The sequence below is a fragment of the Pelodiscus sinensis genome, chromosome 19 (genome assembly GCF_049634645.1).
Source record: "Pelodiscus sinensis isolate JC-2024 chromosome 19, ASM4963464v1, whole genome shotgun sequence".
Classification (NCBI taxonomy): domain Eukaryota; kingdom Metazoa; phylum Chordata; order Testudines; family Trionychidae; genus Pelodiscus; species Pelodiscus sinensis.
Genome location: NC_134729.1, coordinates 18135670 through 18157421, shown reverse-complemented (window position 1 = coordinate 18157421; position 21752 = coordinate 18135670). Strand labels below are relative to the sequence as shown.

The following is a 21752-nucleotide window of genomic DNA, read 5'->3' as shown; positions in this document are numbered from 1 at the left end:
TCCCTCCCGGGGCCTGGCACCCCAGGACCCCCTCCCCTGCCGGGGGGCTGCGGTGATGCCATGCACGGCCGGCCGCCTTGGCTGCTCCCCCAGCGCGCCGGGGAGCGGGGTGGGCGCTGGGGAAGAGGCCGAGGGAGGGACGGAGGGAGGGGACCGGCCAGGGGCGGGCGGAGGCGGCAGCGGAAGGGGCGGAGGACCGCCGGAGAGGTGGAGCATCGCTGAGCGCTGCTCTTCTGGGAGGCCGGCGGAGGGGCCCGGTGGCTCCGTCCCCGCAGCAGCCGGAGGCGGAGCGGGGGGCGCCGCCCGCCATGTGGGTGCAGCCGGAGGCGGAGCCCCGTCGGGGCTGATCGCGGGGGGCGGGCGCGCCCCCTCCCTCTGCCCCCCTCCGGGACCGGCTCCGCGGGGCGCTCGGCCTCCGGCCGCCGCAGCAAATGCGCCCCTAGCCGCGCGTCGCCCTGCGCTCCGCTGCGCTGCGCTCCGGCCGGACCCTGCGCCCGCGCGCCCGCCCTGGCCTCTGCAAACTTGCTGGACTTGTTTTTCCGGCGGCTGGGCTGGGGCAGGAAGAGCTTGGCCGGGGGGCAGAACTTCCCCTGGGCCCCCCAAGCCTGCGGCTGGGGCCCAGCTGCGCCTCTGGAATTTTCAGCCCCGCCGACTCCCGGGGAGCGCGCAGCTCGGGCGAGCTCATTTTTAAACCCAGCCCAGGCCGGAGTTGCCCTCCAGCGCCCTTAACTCGCTGTGGCTCGCTCTGCGCCCCCCCCCCCCTCCCCTGTATCCTCTCACCCCCTGGAAGGCCCCGCTGTTCCCTCCGGCCGCCCCCCGGAGATATGGCCATGGTGGCTGGAGGCTGGGGAGACCCGAACGGAGACACCAACGGGGTGGACAAGGGCTACCCCAGGACCTCGGAGGAGGACTCGGTGTCGCCCCAAGGCGGGGCGAGCGACCCGGAGCCGGGGGACGAAGATAAACCCGGCATCCAGGTGGACTGCACGGTGTGCGGGGACAAGTCCAGCGGGAAGCACTACGGGGTCTTCACCTGCGAGGGCTGCAAGAGCTTCTTCAAGCGGAGCATCCGCAGGAACCTGAGTTACACCTGCAGGTAGGGGCACACCTGGTCTGGCTCTCCACCTGGGGCCTGCTTGGGCGCCACCGCTAGGAGATCTTAGGACCTCTAGAGGTCATCTAGTCCAGCCCTCACCCTCCTGCCAGGACCGGATCATCCCTGACGGGGCTGTCTAACCTGCCCTGAAAACCTTCCGAGGAAGGAGATTCCACAGTCTCCTGGGCCTGTTCCTTTAGCGGCCGTTTTCGCCCGTGCAAAACAGGCCCCGTTCCTGGCCAGGCGGGTGATCCCTTGCATGGCGCAGTGTGTGGGGGCAGCTGCTTCCTTGGGGTTAGATTTCCCATCTCCAGCCGGTGTGGCCGCAGATTGATTCCGGGCTGTACCGCCTGGAGTGGGTGTTTAGTATGAATCACTGGCTTCCCCTGCCGAGAGCATCGCTTGATGTGGCGGCGAATTTGAACCCAGAGCACAAATCCCGGCCTGTGAACGGAGCTTGGGTCTCCTTACGCTGGTGCAAATCGGGAATAGTTCTCACATTGGGAGGTGACAGTGACCAGTCGGTGGCTTTGGCCATTCAGGAAAATCTCTTCCAAGGCGGAGAAGTGCACAGGAGGGAGACGTAGACTCCCACGCAGGTCCGGCTTTATAACGAACGCCAGGCGTGCTTGTAAATCCCATTTTGCCTAATGACACGTGCTAACCGACTTGAGCCGTGGATTCCGTAAGAACGGCTGCCTCCCGGTTCGGGTACGCGAGGGGGTTCCTCTGTATTGGATCTGTCCCAGAAATAGGCGTTGCCCGGCCTGGTCATGGTGGAAGTCATGAGACTCGACCCTGATCAAAGCGTGCATTGTGCCACTGTATTTATCTTGCAATTTCCACCTCACTGTGTTCTCTGTGCGGAGGGCCCAAATTCAAACTGCCCTACATCCCCGTTCATCAGCTCTGTCTGATTTCCTCTTTATTGCCTGTACTTAAGACTGTCTTGTGAAGCTGTCCTTCCAAATCTTGCGTTCCTGAAATGAATCCTGCAGCTGTTAAACTTTGTGCTTTTTTTTGCCCCCTGCACTGTGGGTTTTGAAAGTTTGCGGTGTCCTAAAAACCTACCAGATGTTGGCACCTCTCTGAATTCTGGGCAGGTGGACTCAACACTTTCTGTGAAAATTTGGTCCTGTGTCCTCATCTCTGTTAAATCCGGAGAAGGATGCTTACCTGCTTTGGTAGCTCTCAAAGCACTTTGCAATGAAAAGTGCTAGATAAGAGTTAGGTATTGCTCTAGCTTGAAGACTCGATCTACTGTCCAGTCTTCTCAACTATCAAGGGGACAAACCACAAACCCAAAGAACTTTTTTTTTTTTTTTTTTTTTGCAAAGATAGCAAGCATATTGTGTTGCGCAGAAGTTAGGTACAAATGTAGTGAGGAAAGTAGCACAGCTTTCCAGCTAGATCTTCAGGTTTGGGAACATATTCTTTCCGCCTTTTGGCCTTGCCAATTTGCTGCCCAAACTATGCCGCATTCTTTAAACCAGTGGCTCTCGAACCTTTCCAGACTACTCCTTTCCGGAGTCTGATTTGTCTTGCAACGCCCCCCCCTCCTTTCTAGGTCTCACTCACTTAAAAACGATGTGCTTACAAAATCAGACATAAAAATACAAGTGAGGAAAAGTGGCTGACTTTCTCCTTTTTGCCCTATAATAATACAAGACGCTGAGTGGAATATAAATATTGCGCTTATATTTCAGTGTCGAGCATATATGGTGCAATATAAACAAGTCATTGTCTGTATGAAATTTTAACTTGGACTGGCTTTGCTAGTGCTTTTTATGTAGCTTGTTGTAAAACTAGGCAGATCTCTGGATGAGACACGTCCCCTGGTTGAGAACCACTGCTTTAAATGGATCTAGGATTTTATCCTGTGTTTGTCACAGTGGTGTCAGAGCACATATGTAGCGGTTAATGTATTCCCTTCCTGTTCCCAATAATGCAGGATGCAATAAAAATGTGAGTTTCTTAGTAACTAGGTCCTAAGTGAGGGCATATGTAGTATTTAATTCTAGCCTGTGTTCCCTTAAAGGATTGACAGCTGCAGCAAAATTGCTCTAATTTGAATTTAAAAAACGGAGCTGGATTCAGTTTAGTTCTTGTACTAAATAATGACACGTCCTAATTGCATAATTAGCACAATCCACGCCTCCTGTGTTTGCACGTTTTCCTATATAGCTCTCTGGGGAAACTTGCTAAGAACGCTTGGCCTTCGAGACAACTGTGTGTTTTAAAACAACACAGCAAGCTCTTTTCTTTTAAAAAGATGCATCTGAGTTTGTCACTGGGGGCCCGGCTTCTCAGCTGGTATAGATCAGGGTAGCGCCGCAAAACTCCGGTTTTCATCAGGGCGGTCGGAATGGAATTGGACCAAAAGTCCTACTCATGCCACAGTTGGGATGCAGTGGACTTTGCAGCAGGATTTGGGATACAAACGATTTCTTAAGCCCTAGCCCCCGGGGTTGGGACAGGGCCCTGGGATGAAGCTGTGATCTGCTGGTTGGATTTATCGCTGCTCCACGAGAATAACTTTCTCAGCAACACATTTGAAATGTGTGAAACACAGCGGTGAGGTTCGGGGTAAATTAATTCCAGTTTTGAGCGGCTGCTGAATCCCTCGGTGGCTCTCCTCTGGAGTCATGTAAAAATTAGGCGATTTGTGTCAGGATTGCAAGGTATAATCAGATGCTTTTACTCACGCTGGCAACAGGGGGGAATTCTTTGCAGGTTGGCTGGGCGCTGTACCTGGTGTACATTTCCCTCCCCCCGCCTTTTACTTGATTGTGCATTACTTTACATAAGAACGGCCGTACTGGGTCAGACCAAAGGTCCATCTAGCCCAGTGTCCTGTCTGCCCACAGTGGCCAGCACCAGGTGCCCCAGAGAGAGTGGACTGAAGACAATGATCAAGCGATTTGTCTCCTGCCATCCCTCTCCAGCCTCTGACAAACAGAGGCCAAGGACACCATTTCTGTCCCCTGGCTAATAGCCTTTTATGGACCTAACCTCCATGAAATTAGCTTCTCTTTAAACTCTGTTATAGTCCTCTGGCAAGGAGTTCCACAGGTTGACCACACGCTGTGTGAAGAAGAACTTTCTTTTATTAGTTTTAAACCTGCTACTCATTTAAACCTGCTACCACTTTGCTAGCGATCCCTTTGAAAATACAAAGTCAGAACCCATCCTGTGCTTTTTCGTGTTCCTTTATACCAGCAGTTCCCAGCCTTTTTTGTACTGCGGACCGGCAAACCCATTCAGAAACTTTTGGCAGGCCAGCATCGTTTTATTTTCATATTTGCATATTCATTATGCAAATAATGAACATGCAAATAAAATGTTACCGGTCTGCCAAAACACATATCCCAGACCTGGCCCTCAGAGCCGCTATGAACAGCTGGCTTCAGTTTCAGCAGCCGCCCGCCATGCGTCCAGCGTATACCCCAGCCCTATGGGTGTGGCCCGGCAGTGTGCCGCAGCCCGTCAGCCAGGGGTTCGTGGCCCGGCACCGGTCCGTAAATCAGTGGTTGGGAACCACTGCTTTATCCCATCCTCGTTAGGGATGTTGAACTAACCGTTTAACCGATAAACGGGTGCTGATCAGTCAACGGTGTCAGTTATACTCCGGGAAGCTGCCTCCCTCAGTGCCCGCAGCGCCTGTAGTTTTTCCAGCAATTACACGGTTCCCCCATGACACGATTTTTAACGTCCCTCCTCATCATGGCTCCCTCTCGTTCCCCTTGAGAAACTCGGGCAAAATCTCAAACACTCAGTGCTCACAGTCCGGGGCAGATTTTCCAGATCTGTTCCAAAGACCTCCGCATGCAGCGTGCCCGGCTCCTTCAAAAAAACAGTGGCTTATTTTGCTGCCTAAATGGAGCAGAGCCCTTATGAAATCCAGCCCCAGAGGGGCGACCGCCGTGTCCTACTTAGGCAGGAACAAAGCTCAAGGTAGCAATGTGCAAAAATAGTTGAGGACAATGGGCGGGAACTCCCCCTGATTGTCCTGTGATCAGCTGGGGGGAGTAGTTGATTTGGATCGTGAACTCCAGAGCAGACTGTGGAGAGCTTTGAAAGGATCGCACAAAACTCGGGGACCGGCCACAAAATGACAGATGGATTTGAGTGTTGATAAATGTAAACGAATGCATGTTGGAAAACACAATGCCAGCTGCACGTATCGTTCTGAATGAGCTGTTCCCACTCCAGAGAGAGATCATAGAATCATAGAATAATAGGACTGGAAGGGACCTCAAGAGGTCATCGAGTCCAGCCCCCCCGCCCTCAAGGCAGGACCAAGCTCCGTCTACACCATCCCTGACAGATGTCTATCTAACCTGTTCTTAAATATCTCCAGAGAGGGAGATTCCACCACCTCCCTTGGCAATTTATTCCAATATTTGACCACCCTGACAGTTAGGAATTTTTTCCTAATGTCCAATCTAAACCTCCCCTGCTGCACTTTAAGCCCATTACTCCTTGTCCTGTCCTCAGAAACCAAGAGGAACAAATTTTCTCCTTCCTCCTTGTGACACCCTTTTAGATATTTGAAAACCGCTATCATGTCCCCCCTTAATCTTCTTTTTTCCAAACTAAACAAGCCCAGTTCATGAAGCCTGGCTTCATAGGTCATGTTCTCTAGACCTTTAATCATTCTTGTCGCTCTTCTCTGTACCCTTTCCAATTTCTCCACATCTTTCTTGAAATGTGGCGCCCAGAACTGGACACAGTACTCCAGCTGAGGCCTAACTAGTGCAGATCTTGGAGTTACTGTGGATTCCGTGTGCGGCAGCAGTCAAAAAAGGAAACAGGATGTTAGGAATCATTAAGAAAGGGATGGAGAGTAAGATAGAGGATATGCTCTATCTTATTGCCTCTGTATAAATCCATGGTGCTCTCGCATCTTGAATACTGCATACAGAAGTGATCGCCTCCTCTCAAAAAAAGATATATCGGCATTGGAAAAAGTTGTGCAAAGGGCAACAAAAATGATTTAGGGGTGGGGAATCGGCCGCCCTGTGAGGCGAGATTAATAAGACTGGGACTTTTCAGCTTGGAAAAGAGACGGCTAAGGGGGGAATTCCATAGAGGTCTATAAAACCATGACTGGTGTGACTGAAAGTGAATAAGGAAACATTATTGACTTGTTCCCATCACACAAGAACTAGGGGTCACCCAATGAAACGAATAGGGGGCAGGTTTAAAACGAAAGGCAGTATTTCTTCATGCAGCGCACAGTCAACCTGTGGAACTCCTCGCCGGAGGATGTGGTGAAGGGCAAGATTTTAACAGGGGTCAAAAAAGAGCTAGATATGTTCACAGAGGATAGGTCTAGCAATGGATGTTAGTCAGGATGGGTCAGAATGGTGTCCCTAGCTTCTGTTTGTCAGAGGCTAGGAATGGGTGATGGGGGGGGGGGGGGATCTCTGGGTGATTCCCTGTTCTGTTCACTCCCTCTGTTGGCTACTGTCGGCAGACAACATACTGACTCCCAGCTTAGAATTGGGGGACAGGTGGTGAACTGGCATTGTCCCGGCGTGGAGTCCCGCTTGCATGGGTGCAGAGAGGGGTTTCACCCTGGCTACCAGCTGGGAGGGGGTGTCTCCCCTTCCACCCCCTGCCTGCGCCTGTCCCCACGTCCGGAGTCAGAGGGAGCGGAGGGCACGCGACCCAGGGTCCTGGGAAAGCAGTCACCAGGTGCAATGGGCCGGGATGATTCTCGCCCTGTGGTTCACGTAGCAGGGCCGCTCACCGATCCGTGTGTGCTGGGAAGAGCCGTGACCCCTTCCCCTCTGCGGCCTGGAACCGGGCGCTGATGCGCTGCTAGGAAATAGCTGGAATTCTTCAGGCGTCTGGTGAAAAGGGGCTGGGAACAAAAGGATGGCTGGCTCAGCTGTTTCCAGTTTCACTCCACTGCCCCCTCCGTGCTGGGAAGGCCCAGTGGGAGGAGAGGTTTGGGGGGGGGGGGTCAGACCCGTTCCCGAGCCATGGATCCGGAGGCATGCCAGGCGAATTCGCCCTGTGGGTTGACCCCTGATTCCGGCAAAGCCCTCGAGTGCTTCCGAAAGGCAGCACAGCTTGGCTTTTGGGAGGTGGGGGAGGAGAGCTTGGCCGGGGGCTGGGCCTCTTCTGGGGTGGGGGTTAATTTCATCCAGGGGTCGCAGTCGTTGCCGGCACGGGGCAGTTCTGGCTCCCCCAGAGAGCCGTTTGGCAAAGCCGGCTTTCTGCGGTATGCGCCGTATCTGGTGCAGGGCGGCCCCGGTTTCTGCCGCAGCAAGGGGGCATCGCTCAGAGCGACCCCGGTCCACGCCGAGAAGCTGCAGCTGATGCAGAGGGGCTGGGAGAAACCGGGGCTCCCTGCCACCCCGTGCGGCGTGTGGCTCTGTCTCTCGTCCCCAGGGTGCACGGACGCTTCGGGAGCCGAACATATTGGGGCGGACAGTACAGCGCCCGGGCCTCTGTCTGCCTGTCACGGGCGCTGTCCGGCCCTGTCACTTTCTGGTGCGGGGTGTGAAAAACCCACCCTCCCGAAAGCGCAGCGGCTCACAGTGCTGTAAAGGCGCCAGGCTCGTGGAGGTGGTTCACGTGGCGCGCTGGGAGACCTCTCCCCCAGCGTTCGTGCCGCGACCCCCCGCTTTCCGCTTGAGAACATCGGAACGGCCAGACTGGGGCAGACCAAAGATCCATCCAGCCCGGTGTCCTGTCTGCCAGCAGATGCCCCAGAGAGAGGGATCACAACAGGGAATCCTCACGTGATCTCTCCCCTGTCACCCGTTTACAAACAGAGGCTGGGGACACCATTCCTACGCATCCTGGGCATTAGCCACTGATGGACCTAACCTCCATGAACTTATCTAGCTCTTCTTTTAACCCTGTTAAAGTCCTAGTCTTCACACCATCCTCTGGCAAGGAGTTCCGCAGGTTGACAGCCACAGCTGCGCTTTATGCTTTTAAGTGTAGGCAAAGCCTCAAACGCTCCTCTGGCTCCCGTTCATGGCATATTTGGGCTTTTCAGACACTCTGCTGTATTTATCCTCCCCAAACCCTTGTGTGGCAGGGCACGGTTATCCCACAGGGTGGGGAAACCGAGGCACAGAGTAATAACGTGACCCGGCTGAGGTCCCACAAAGGTGTCTGTGTCTCGGGCCCCAGCCTTGTGCCCTCTGATCCTTTCCCTCCTGCGCTGTACAGATGATACACGTCTCCTACGACCTTCTCGTCCCCAAAGACCTAGTCCGGGCCCCGGGCCGGTCCCTTCCGGCCCCCTTGCAATGGTGTGTTGTCGTCTGCTTTGCACACAGGTCTAACCGTGACTGCCAGATTGACCAGCACCACCGCAACCAGTGCCAGTACTGCCGCCTGAAGAAGTGCTTCCGCGTGGGCATGAGGAAAGAAGGTAAGTTGGCCGGTGGCTTTGCTTACCGGGGTCCCGGGGTTGAGACGGCGCTTGGCCGATACCCAGCTGGCGTAGGGGCAGGCGGATGCATGCCCGCCTGCTTAAAAACCAGTGCGGACGTTGCAGCGTGGTTAGCCGCCGGCGTACAACCTCCCTGACCCATCCGGGGCCGGAGCTTGTCTGGCAAGCCCGTCTACCTGGCTCGCTCCCAGAAAGGGGGGTCACTTACAGCAACCCCCGAGCTGCTCTCTTCACGCCAGCTCTTGTCCGTGTGGCGCGGCACCCTCCGTAGTCAGCTACAGCCTCCTGCGCGGGTCGTTTGCCACGCGCAGAGGGCAGCGGCGTGCCCAACTCTCAATGGATGCCCATGGGATTCAGGCACCTAATGCTTGGAAACCGCCCCCTCTCCCCCTCCCGGACACGTTCTAGGGAGGGTTAGAAACTCCGGGCCTGATCTCTTTCGTGCCTGCCTGGCACTGGGGCGCTGGGAAATAGGTTTGGATCAGGGGTTCCCAAACTTTGTGATACTGCGACCCGCCCATGTTGTTAGCGACCCCCCGGGGGATTGGGACCCACAGTTTGAGAAACGTGGGTTTAGATGTTTAATCGGCGTTAAAACCAGCCCTGGACGGGGAGTGGTGGTGGTTAGGAGAGTCAGGGCTTCGCTTCGTAAGTTACACTCCCCCCCATTCCCCTTACAACTGATACCAGCTCAGAGTTTTGCCCCATGCGTAGCTCGGGCATTGCTGACGGGCAGGCGGAAAGTCTGATCTAAAACCTTTCTGCTGCTTCGACGCCAGCCAGACTCCTTTGTGCGCCAAGGACACCTCTGGCCCTTCCCATCAGGCCTCCTGGACTGCACCTTCCACCCGCGCAGGGGTGGGGTCTGGGAGCAGCCAGAAGTGTCTCCGTGAAATCCCAGGCTGAAGGCAGAATATAAACCCAGCCCTGCCCTTGCTGAGTGCCCGGGGCGGCTGGCGTACCAGTCAGGCAGGTGGTGTTTGTTTGGAAAGCCGGAGCCTGGGCTAGATTTGGTGACTCACCTGGAGCCTGGTGCCAGACCACCTGACCTAGCAGCTCAAAAGGTCGCAGATGCAAACGGAGACAAACTTGGGATCCTTTGCTGTTCCAATATTGACTCAGGCGCATTTCTATGGCGGGGGGTGGGGGAGGGCGTACAACGCAGCAGATGGCATCGGCGGCTGTTCTCTTCCCCTTGGGCGTCAGTTTGCCCCAGCAGGAGAACCCAGAAGGTTTTGTAGCATTTCTCGGGAGTCCGTTTCCCCGCTTTTCAGAGGCGGAAAGCAGCGGGGAGGTCTTGTCACTTGGCGTCTGGCTCTTCTTAATGCAGGGGTCCCGCTTGGATCAGGAACTCCCCTGTGCCGCGTGCCAGAGGCAGGCAGCAGGGTGGAGAGATGGCAGATCCTTTTCTGTGGCACACAGTTGGCTGGGGGCACCGATTGCCACAAGACAGCACTGACGCCTAGCGTGACGCCGAGTTGTTTTTAAGCGAGGGTGGGTTTGGGCAACATCATGGCTGTGTCTAGACTGGCAAGTTTTTCTGCAAAATCATCTGCTTTTGCGGAAAAACTTGCCAGCTGTCTACACTGGCCGCTTGAATTTCGGGAAAAGCACTGACGATCTCATGTAAGATCATCAGTGCTTTTCCGGAAATACTATGCTGCTCCTGTTTGGGCAAAAGTCTTTTTCCGAAAGACTTTTGCACAAAAGGGCCAGTGTAGACAGCACAGTCGTGTTTTCCGCAAAAAAGCCGCGATTGTGAAAATGGCGATGGGGGCTTTTTTGCGGAAAAGCGCGTCTAGATTGGCCACGGACGCTTTTCCGTAAAAAGTGCTTTTGCGGAAAAGCATCCTGCCAATCTAGACGTGCTTTTCCGAAAATGCTTTTAACGGAAAACTTTTCCGTTAAAAGCATTTTCGGCAAATCATGCCAGTCTAGACGTAGCCTAAAAGTACCTAGGAGCTTGGGCGTGGCCACACATCACCATGCTTCAGGGCAGAAACCAGTGGTGGTCAGGAAGGAATTCTAGCTTGCCCCATAATTATCCGCTGCTGTGGTTCTTGTGCCTTCCTTTCAAACAGCTTGTTTTGGCCACTGTCTGAGACTCCTGGACTCCGTGGACCAGGAGACGGATCCTGTCTAGCCATTCCTAGGAACCAAGAGTTATAATCTTCATAACACTCGATGGCGGGAGGTGTTATGCAGACCAACAGCTACCGCAGTCCCGATCCCAGGTTCCCCACCCCGCTCCTCGTGCAACGTTAACCCCCGTGCACGGTGAAACACTAGTAAAACACAGTGGATGTTCCTCAGGGCCGTTTCACACTCCGTTGCCGTGTTGTCAAACCACAAGGTGCAAAGCTGGGGCATAAGGTGTCAGAGAGGGTGTGATGAGAGGCAGGCGTGGGAGGAGGGGCGGAGAAGGACGTGTCACGGCGTGAATAGAGTGTAGCAGACCAAGGGGATGGGTGTGTTCAGTTCACCGCTTGTGTTTTGCTTGACATCGGGCGGAGTTCATGTAAGTGACTCTCCTCCAGCACTTTGCATCCCTCGATCTCCAGGTGCCATCCGTGGGAGGGCAGGATCTTTCTCCCGCTCTGTGAAATGGGGAAACTGAGGCACTTCCCCACGCTCTACCTGGGACTAGAAAGAGAGGGCCGAGAATTTCGTAGTGCCTCTCCCCTGGGCTCTGAAGGTCTTTGCCACGCAAAGCAGGTTTCCAGTAGCACTCGGTGCCACAGCTTCAGAGGGAGTAGCTCTGTGGAAAACCAGGGAGCTGTGCTGGTTCTGCCGGCTGACGAGGGAGCCCCTTGCTTCTGATTTTCGAGTCCTGGGAGAGGACAGATCATTTGCCTGTGTAAATAGGACTGGCCCCTTGGGAGTTCTGATCCAGCCGCTGGACGGGTGAGTGAAGGGTCCATCTGGATCTGTCTTACAAGCTCTTGGATTGCTCCAGGCTAGAAATTCGGGGAGAGGGGGGTTCAACTAAATCTGTGGGTGGAAAGGAGCCAGCGCTTCCCACAGAGGTGTGTAAGTCAGACGCTCCGGCATTCAGGAAATCTAGGGCTTCTCTTCCTGGCTCTGCCACTGGTCTATTGGGTGACCTTGGGCAGGTCCTTTTCTCCATGCCTCAGTTTCCCCATTTGAACGCGATTTGTGCTCGGCTGATGGAAAGCCCCGGGGGGAAGCGAAGGGTAATTTCAGCTGCCTGCATATGGATTGAAGCACCCAACTTTAAATACCCGCGCTCGAAAGTCGTGCCTGTTCCGGGCAGTGAGCGAGGGCGCGGAGTCCCTCTGCGGTTCGGCTCGCTGTGGCGCATTTGTGTCTCGCCTGGCGGTGGGAGCCACGTGAGGAGCAGAGGGAAGGGCGATGAGGAACAGGGCCGAATTTTTTCCTCCCCGGGGAGTGGATTCCGTGGTTTGCTCACTTGCTATGACTTAGAGCTGTAATGTCAGTGCTGTGAGTACAGTGCATTGCTGAATATCCGGCAGGCCGAGCAAACAGCAGGGGCTAATGGGGGCTGGAAAATGGCTTGCTTAGCATGCCGGGAGGAGGCGGTGCCGCGCCTCCAGGGCTCACACGGTTAGGGAAGATGGATGTTTCCAGTGCAGAGAGGTGATTGCTGCCAGAGAGTGACCTTGGCTACAGAGCCAAGAGGAAGGGGGCGGGAGTTCGAGGCTTCATGTTGCTGCTTGGGGATTAGACACCGGGACTCGGTGCAGCTAGGAATCCCGCCTGCGACGGGAGATGAAATCCGCTGTCCCCGAGACGGGCGTGGGCCAAGATTTGATGTATACATTGAGGCTGGGTTCCTTAACCCCACTGCAGCCCCATGGGGCTGGTCTCTTTGTTTGTCTCGGGGGAAGGGAGGGGGGCTCCTTTCCCTTGGTCCCTCACGTTTTTGGCCTAGCGTTTGTGCTACCGCCAGACCTATCCTCCAAGCTTTAAATGCTCCAGAAGGGCCCTGGGGGCCGGCAAATCTCCGCCAGGGTCCTTCAATGCCCTTCCCTCCAGGCCCTGGGGCCGTGGCTTATCAGCGTTAGGCATTAGCATGCAGGTAGTTAGGCATTGGGGCGGGGCGATAGCGTGTGTAACTGGCCAGGTGCAGGTCGGGTACCGCTCCAAGGGCTGGATAACAGCCCGCTACTGATACCAGCCGAGGGAGCGACCCTTTGAGCGCTGTGGTGCCGAAGCGCACCCTGCTGGCAACCCTTGTGCGAGGCGTCCTAGCCCTGCCCCAGCCGATTCTGGATATCGGTGGGCCTGGCTCTGCCAGGGAACTGCTGGCTGCCCCTGCCCCGTGCCTCAGTTTCCCCAGTTTGCCTGTTCGGCCTGCGAACTCTTTTGACGTCCCACTCCAAGCCTGTTGGAATCTCTCGACCCAGCCGTAATGCCAACAGCCTCCCCTGCCTCGTGTGCTAGCAGCCTCCGGGGTGGGGCCTGGCCGGGTGGGCGCTGACCTCTCCTCTCGCTCTCTTCCAAGCTGTCCAGAGAGGCAGGATCCCCCCCAGCCACGCCAGCACCAGCCCCACGGCCATGCCCAGCGGGGAGTATTTCAACGGGCAACCCGTCTCGGAACTCATCTCCCAGCTGCTGCGGGCCGAGCCCTACCCGGCGGCCCGCTACGGCTCGCAGTACGCCCAGCAGGGCAGCGTGATGGGCATCGACAACATCTGCGAGCTGGCGGCCCGGCTGCTCTTCAGCACGGTGGAGTGGGCCCGCAACATCCCCTTCTTCCCCGAGCTGCCTGTCTCCGACCAGGTGGCCTTGCTGCGGCTCAGCTGGAGCGAGCTCTTCGTGCTCAACGCCGCCCAGTCGGCCCTGCCGCTGCACATGGCCCCGCTGCTGGCCGCCGCCGGCTTCCACGCCGCCCCCATGTCCGCCGACCGCGTGGTCTCCTTCATGGACCAGATCCGGATCTTTCAGGATCAGGTGGAGAAACTGAACCGGCTGCAGGTGGATTCGGCGGAGTACAGCTGCCTGAAAGCCATCGCCCTCTTCACGCCAGGTGAGTGGCAGCGGCCGGCTTGGGACCCCCGCTGGGCCTGAGAAAGCCAGGCCCGGCCCCCACCAAGGCCCCCAACATGCCGAGGGCCGCAACTTAAGTAGGGTTGCAGATCCATGCAAATATATATGCAAATCTATGCAAATAGTTTCTTTCACACTGACTGGCATGAAGACAAAGATTAAGGCAAGACGACACAACACGCAGGCCCCGTTTAAGTCCGTTCTGCTGATACTAATCAAATGCAAAAAAGTATCTGCTTTCCTCCCCCCTAAGACAGCACTTTTAACGAGCAACGACAGTCCAGGAATTTAACTACTAACCTGCATCTCAACAGAAGACCATTTTAGTGACTACTTTCTTGTTTTGAGTTCACAACAGTACAATACTAAAACACATATCAACACGTGAGATTCCCAACAGCCGTGAGGCACCTAACTCCCTCAGTCCTATTAAAACTCTGACACTTAAGTGACTTGCCCCTGGCTCCTTGGAGAATCAGTGGCAGAGCCGGGCCAGGGAACCTGGTCTCTTGCGGACCATTTTTGCTGCAAGAAAAGAATAGTGCTAGTCATATCGAAGCTTCTCCCATCGTCACCAAATCACCTTAATTGTCCATGTGTTTAAGAGACGCTTCCTTTACTGATCGGAAAGGAGACGGCCACCGTGAGACACCCTTGAAGTCCAAGATCAGGCCGTAATTCTGCGCTGAATCCAATGCTGGCTTAGCCCACTGGGACACGAAACCCACCTGTCCCTGCCGCAGGGATCGGCCGCATAACAAGGGGCGCACTCTGCTGCTTGGGAGAAACGGGGCTTCCTGCTGGAAAGCAGCACGCAGACACCTGTGTCCCTGCCCAGTGCTCCTGTCCTCAAAGCCCAGAAGCCCCACCCCTTCCTGGGGCGCAGAGCCCCCCTCCTCCCACCTTGCCCAGGGGCCCAGTGAGACTGTCAGTCCCCAAGTGTAGATCTAGAGAACAAGGCTGATCCAATGTTTCGGGAGCAGCAACGGATACCTGAGCTCAGTTCCTTCCTCTGCCACTGATTTCCCTGCATGACCATGGGCAAGTCACTTTGCCAGCCGGGTTTTGTCCTTCAGTCCTGTACCACGGGGATAACAGCAGCGCCTCGCACCCAGCAGAGCTGTGAGGATACAGGTATTAAAGCTGGTGAGGCATGTGTGTTACAAAAACACTGTCCAGGTAGCCAGATTAGCACGTGCGGGAGGCAGCTGGGTGGGCAGGTGCTGGGTGGGCGGGTTCTGCTGGGCTTTGCAGCTCTCCCAGCAGCTTGGTGCCAAGTGACTCGCCTCCAGGACATGATCCGCAGCCCATTTCCCTGGCTGTGCGCAACGTGGGGATGTTGCGGTGACAGGCACAGCTGGGATCTGCCGAGGGGCTTCCAGCTGATGTAATCTTGGGTCCAATTTCCTCCAGTGCTCAGAAGGATTTAGGTGCGTGTGTGTGTGTGTGTGTGTGAGATCCCCTTTCCAGCTGATGTGATCCCTTGGGACCAAAAAGCTACTCAGTGACTGTGGAACCCAAGTCATGTGATGTTTCCATGGGATTTAGGGTTAAACGTTCCAAAGTCACGCTTGTTTCAAGGGGGGGGGGGGGCGCTTCGTTCCCAGCGGCTCCTGCCTAAAAGCAGAGGGCCCCCCCTTGCACATCCTGGGAGCTCGGTGACTGTTAAAGCTGCAGACTGTCAATTGGAACTGGTTCACTTAAGCTCAGTTAAAGAGCCCTTATGCTAAGAATGGGAAGACTCGTATCGATTCTTACTGCAGCACAGCACAAAAGGTCTGTGCCTTTAAGAGCCATTCCGACCGCCAGCCACGCGATCCGGTTGGCGTGTGCATCCAAGGTTGGGTCCCAGGGGTGGAGGCTAGCGGAGAAATTGGGCTTTTACCACGGCCTGGTCTGCCGTCTCTTCCTCCTTCCTCAAGGGAAAAAAAAGACACGATGGCCCTTTAAAGGACGGCTTGCCAGAGCAGCCTGACAACTTTGAATTATAAGTTAATCACCAATTCTGGCTCGTCAGCCAATCAGCTCCCTCTGCCGGCTAAAGGGACTTCCTGGCCTCTCCCAAATCGAATTTTAGGAGGGGTAGTCTGGGTTATAGCACTTATATGAAAAACTCATTCGTGCTGCCCCCTTGTGGTTGAATGAAGGACCTGCCGGGCTTTTTGTAAGAGTCCATTTGCCTGAGGGCTGGACAGCAAAGGACTTGACTTGAAAAGCAGGACCCCCGAGTCTAAAGGCAGCTGCAAAAGGCCAGTGATTTGATTTAATTAGGAAAGTCACGGTAGCCAGAGATGGAAGACGGGAGAGGGGGTGGGAGAAAGGAATGATTGAAGACCAATGTTGCCTCGAATCTTTTCCGTCCATGTATGGAATAATTTTGTTTGTTGCACCGAGGCATGCGCAGATGTGCACCACCCGAGAAACACAAACCTAGCGGTGGGCGCTCTGTGAATCCGCACCGCACTGAAATCTCCTCTTAGCGGCTGCACCAAGTGCACGGGGAACACTGTCTACTCGCACCAGTCAGAAACAAATATAATACAAGGCGATTTCCTCTCTCCTGCCCGGCTGCACAAGGCACAAAGAGCCCTCGCCGCTGGGCGACTCAGAGCTAGTCAGCCTGACGTCGCATGCGACGGAGATGCACGCTTTGCTCTCCGGAAAAAAGGCCTGATTTGTGTCCAGAGATGCCCAACTCATGCAGGCCTGCTGCGGCTTAGGGCTGCCATGGATCCTGTCCACCTTAAAACCAGGCCCCCATGCGGGTGTGTCTTCATCGCAGAGTTAGCTTGGGCACCGGAGCCACTCTCGCTACAAAGCCCTCCCCGAGTTCCTGTGTCCTCACGGAAGTTGTGCCACCCAGTGGGTTGCGACAACATTGGGGGGGTGTTGCCCGTGGCTCATTGTGTTGCAGTAAACTGAGCTGAAGGAATTGTGGGAAAACTTGTCGGACCCAGTGGGGAAGCGGAGGGACGGCATTGGGGGAGAATCATCGCTCAGCTGGTGTGAGCCCATGTCCTTGCTGCCAAGCGGGTGGGTTACCAGTGCCCAGGCTCTCACCCAGCCCTCCAGCGGGGCCACGCAGCCTGGGGTTGAAAGCGGCGCCAGACTCGGGTGAGAGCGTTGTGTGTGTGTGGCCCTGTGTTCCCGGTAAGCTGGGCGCTTCGGCAGCCCCCCAGGAGAGATTCAAATGCCACTAGCAGGGCGCCCGCAGCCGGCAACGTGTGCGTATCGGTGGTGCACATCCGCACAAGCCTGGGTGTACCGACAGAATGTATTCCGCACATTCCCAGAAATGTTGGTGTGGGCAGCCGGGGGAATTGGGGCAGGACGGGTGCAAGAGCCCAAGTTAACCTTGCTGTGAGAGACAGTCCTGCTTCATCCCCCCTGCACCTGGCAAAGCAGGCGGGTTTTGCTCTGGCGTGAGCGGCTGCAGAAGGTGCAGGGCTATTGAGGCACTGGCTATCGCGGGCGTCCTTTGCCATGGAGCTGGGAGAGCCGGTGGCCACCCTGCTGCTCTTGTCGCTGCTGCCTATCTCTCCGTGCGCTACTGATCCCTCCCCCCCCCCGAGCTCTAGGTTTGATTCGGGGTCACGCCACATCACGCGTGGGAGGAGGTGCCGTTTGCCCTGACAGGGCTCCGTCATCTCTCTTCCCTGCTAATGATTCTCCCCCCCTTCCGCCTTTTGCAGACGCCTGCGGCCTCTCGGACCCTGCGCACGTGGAGAGCCTGCAGGAGAAAGCGCAGGTGGCCCTGACGGAATACGTCCGCGCCCAGTATCCGTCCCAGCCCCAGCGCTTCGGCCGACTCCTGCTGCGGCTCCCGGCCCTCCGGGCGGTGCCGGCGTCGCTCATCTCTCAGCTCTTCTTCATGAGACTGGTGGGGAAGACGCCCATCGAAACACTAATCAGGGACATGCTGCTGTCGGGGAGCACGTTCAACTGGCCGTACGGCTCGGGGCAGTAAGACGGCAGGAACGCTCCCCTCCTGGGTCCAGACGCAGCTAGGGACTGCCAGCCCGTTTCCCTGGAAACCACTTGCCCGGGCCTTGCTCCTCGCGCCCTTCCCCGAGCGGTTCCGGCCAGGCTCGGGCCCGCACGGTTATTTCCAGGCTGGAATCGCGGATGTTCTGTCCCCCTCGCACGTGGCAAAGTTAGCGACTCGCCCGGGTGTTGCCCGTCCGTGCCACCAACCCCTTCTCTCGGCGCTCTGGACAGACGAGGACTGGAACCAAGCAGTCGGTTCGTGCGGGCGGGATTGGAACTCCCCCCCCCATTTCGAACCCTCGCTGGGGGCAAGCCGGGCTCGGAGGCCTGCCCCGGCGCCCTGGACAGCGGCCGTGGGAAATGGCTGGAGGTGATTCTGCGGCTCTGCCGTTGTCTCTGGGCTAATGTGCGGGGACCAAAGCCTGCTCCGTCTGCAGTCTGTGTGTGAGCGGACGGGTGTGTCTGCCAACGCAGCCGGCGGCCATCTTGGGCTATAATTTGAACCCTACGAATGAGGACAGGGGGAGAGCGAGGGGCCCTGTCCTCTAGCCGCTGGCAGACAGCTGTAGGGAATAGCGGAGCCGTGCACCGTCCGATGGCTCTGGAAGGAGGAGGAAGCCGCAGGCTCCGGAGATGAGCCAATTTGTGGTGGGGAGGGAAGGAAGGGGTTGCGTTAGGCCTTCGCGTGGGTTCTTGCATCGTTCCAGCTTTCGGGGCCCCAGGGACCACTCTGCTGTATCTAAGCTGCTGTCATACCTGCGGGGATGAGGTAGAAGTTTGCTGCTGGCCACGTCTGAGCCAAGCCACGGGGCTCAATAGGCCACGGGTCAGATCTGGTCTGGCTGTCCATGGAGTCAGAGCTCCCAGACTTGGGCGCTTTGACCTGCCTGCTTCCCTCGCCTCCTGTGGTGATGCTTCCCTGCTGCTCAGCCGGAATTCACCTGGGCGTTAGGGGCACGATCCCTGGCCCGGTGGGTGGCAGCGTGTCTGGCTGTGTGTGTGTTTCTGTACTTGCAGCTGGCTTCCCGCCTCCCCCGTTCATTTCACCACTCAGCCTGTGTTTTACTTCCCCCCCGCACGATGCCTGGGATCTTCTCGGGGAGAGTTAGCAGCCAGTTTACGTGGCAGACCCTTGTATGTAGGAAGCATCCTCCCCCCCCCCCCGCCCGCCACGGCTGGTTCCCTCTCCCAGTTCTGCCGAGCCTTCAAGGAGAGGTAGAAGACCTCATCAGCTGCTTGAAGGCTGTGAGCTGTTAAAGCCGGCTGCAGTGTTGAAATCCCGGGTAGGCAGTGGATAGAACAACCCTTGAAAAGACAGGGCTGGCTTAGATGCAGGGCTGTGCGCTACCCCAGCGAGTGGGGCCTGGTTTATTTGTCCTATTAAAGAAAAGATCCCATTCTTGCAATTTCTGGTACCCATGGGAGTTGCTCTTGCGGAAAAGAATTTGATTCGGGGGGAGTGCAGTGCGGGGCCCGGCTGGGACAAACCTCAGTCCTGGAACTGTGTCCTCTGTCCCCCCCAGCCTGGCTTAGCTGCTCCCCGGTGATGCAGGCTTGGCTATAAACAGGCGCCGCTCGGCTGTCTGATTGCCATGTAAACAAGAGGGAGCTGGATGGGGAGGGAGGACTTGTGGTGTAGATGGAGTTCTGATTCTAAACCAATTCACATCAGAATGACCAGGCTGGGTGAGACCAAAGGCCCATCTAGCCCCCAGTGGCCAGTGCCAGAGGCCCCAGAGGGAGGGAACAGAACAGGGAACATCCAGTGACCCCTCTTCTGTTGTCCATTCCCAGCCTCTGACAGGGGCTAGGGACACCATTCCTATCCATACTAGCTAATAAGCATTGATGGACCTAACCCCCGTGAATTTATCTAGCTCTTTTTTTGAACCCTGTTCAAAGTCCTGGTCTTCACATCCTCCGGCAAGGAGTTCCACAGGTTGACGACACACGGTGTGAAGAAAAACTTCCTTTTGTTTATTTGTAAACCTTCAGCCTATTTTCATTTGGTGACCTCCTCGTTCTTATGGGTCAGTGCGGGTGTGGTGTGAGGGCCTTCCACCCTGTGTGCTAAGGGTAGGAAAGAGATGTTTGGAGTTTGAATGCCTACCTCTCCCCCTTTGCTATATAGTGCAGGAGACTTTTCAGCACCGCGACTGCATGACTCTTGGCTCCAAACTCCCTTCCCAGCTCCTTTCATTTCCAGCTCTGCTGGCATGACAAAGGCTCTATGTTAAACCCACCAGCGCGTGCTGGTTTGAAACGGCTGCTTTGCAGCCCCCTTGCAGATTCCCTTGGGTGGGTGTTGGTTGCCAGGGGGCTGCGAAACGCTGGGTGTCGATTGTACACATTCACGCTGCTGCTCCAAAGCTGTCTCCTGCTACGGAGGCAAATCGGGCCCTGACCCTGCTTTTTCTAAGCATGACTGGAGGTTTTGGGGTGTCCAAACTGAGCCCTCTGCAACTGGGGGTGGGAGGGAGAGTCAGAAAGCAGGGGCACCCTCTCTCGTCGCTCTGGAGAAACCGAGGCGCTGGATTCTGCTGTTCTATGCAAAGAGCCTTAACACTAAACCCGATTGCACTTAATCCGCAAGAGCAGCCGCATTTTGGTCACCCCAGGCAACGCGGGAGATTCCCGCGGGAGATTCTCGCCAGGACAAACCAGCTCCCAGGCTTGAAACGTTCCGGTCACGTGGGGTGCCCGTCGGCGAGTTTTCTGTTCTGAAATAAGACACTGGGGCCCGTGGCGTTCTGGGTCCCTCGTGGGCTGGGGAATAAGCTTTTGCCAGAACAGAGTGCTGCGATGCCACCCTGTTCCTGCTGCGGGCGGACGGTCTCCAGGCCTGAGTGCCAGGCAAGTACGGCTGCCAAGGCCTGCCTGGAAGGGGCTTAGCCAAAGAATAACGTACTAATAAACGTGTGTTTTATGCTCTGCTTGGTGCCTTCGTCTGGAACCAACTTTACAGGACTTGCGCCATATGACTTGCTGTCCTGCTCTAGGGGCTAGGCTGGGTAGAGACGATCTCTGCTACGGCTGCCCAGAATGGCATTGTCTTGCAGCAGCTCTGAGACCCTGCGCCCCCTGAAGCGGCCTGGTCCCAGGTTGGAGCCTGCTGGGAACAGCTGCCGGCCTGGTGTAGGAGCTCAGCTGGGACGCTGGCCAGCCAGGTGGCCGTTCTCGCCCAGACCGCAGCTGTTCGTCCCAACCAATGTTCCCTCCAGTCTTTTCCAGATTTTTGCGCATTCATGTGCGGAATAATTTTTTACATGCACCGGGACCTGGGCGGATGTGCACCACCAGTAGAAACTCTGCTAACCAGCGGGGCGGCATTGGAATTTCTCTGGAGTGGCCGCACAAGTGCACGGCTTACAGGGGAAACTGGGTCCAACTCAGGATGTAAAAAGTAAATTGGTAGCGGCCGGAGTCAGCCCTGCAGGGCCACCCCAGGAGCCCCTGTCTGCGGTGGGCCCATCCGCCCCTCCTCCCATTCCCAGTTACAGGTCACACACTGGCTCCCTGGGAGCGGGGCTGGCAGGAGCTTTGGTGCTGCACGGAAGCCCCCTAGGGCAAAACTTAGCAGGCTCTGCTGTACCTTGTAGCTCTTGCGGTGTCTACAGGGGAGGGGGAGCAGGGTGGGCCGACAGCAGGAGCCCTTTGGGGCTGGCTGTGGCCTCCCATTGTCACAAGTCCCCCCTTGTCCATGCTGGAAAAGCGGTCGCGATACGAACGCAGCCCTGGGCTGGGGCGGTGGAGCGCAGGAGGGGAAAGGCAGCTTGTCCAACCCGCGCCTGGCGGTTAACGCCTCCGGCCCAGACTCGGCGCGGGACCTCGTCCCTGTCCCGGCGTCGTCCTGGCAAGCCGGCTGATGGGGAGCTGGCGGGAGCTCCAAGTCGGAAGGTCTGACACCCCAGCCGCGGGCAGTAAGTGGCTAGCGGGGGCATCCAATGCGCCTGCGGCGACCGTCTCTTCCCTCCCCCCGTTTCTACCCCTGCAGGTTGCTTCGGCCAGTGGCGAAACTGGCCAGGGCTCCGGCTGCATCCCAAGGATGGTGGCTGCTGTTTTAAACACCCCCCGGGTTCAGGGAGGAAAAGGAGCAGCATTTCCTTTTCCAGTAAGACGCTGACCTTTAAAATCAGTAGTTTATTTTAAAAAAAAACAACCCTCCAGCCGTCAGAACCCAGTTCTTGCGCACTAGCCCAGGAAATAGGGACTGGCAGT

At 56.6% G+C, this 21752-nt stretch overlaps 1 protein-coding gene across 1 annotated transcript; it reads left to right on the top strand.

Moving 5' to 3' along the window:
• Positions 1 to 202: 202 nt before the first annotated feature.
• NR2F6 (nuclear receptor subfamily 2 group F member 6) lies at positions 203 to 20467 on the top strand. The gene is made up of 4 exons (XM_006132268.3): positions 203 to 1096; positions 8401 to 8495; positions 13003 to 13527; positions 17240 to 20467. The coding sequence occupies exons 1-4, from the start codon at positions 825 to 827 to the stop codon at positions 17512 to 17514; spliced, it is 1167 nt and encodes a 388-aa protein (XP_006132330.1). The 5' UTR covers positions 203 to 824; the 3' UTR covers positions 17515 to 20467.
• Positions 20468 to 21752: the final 1285 nt, after the last annotated feature.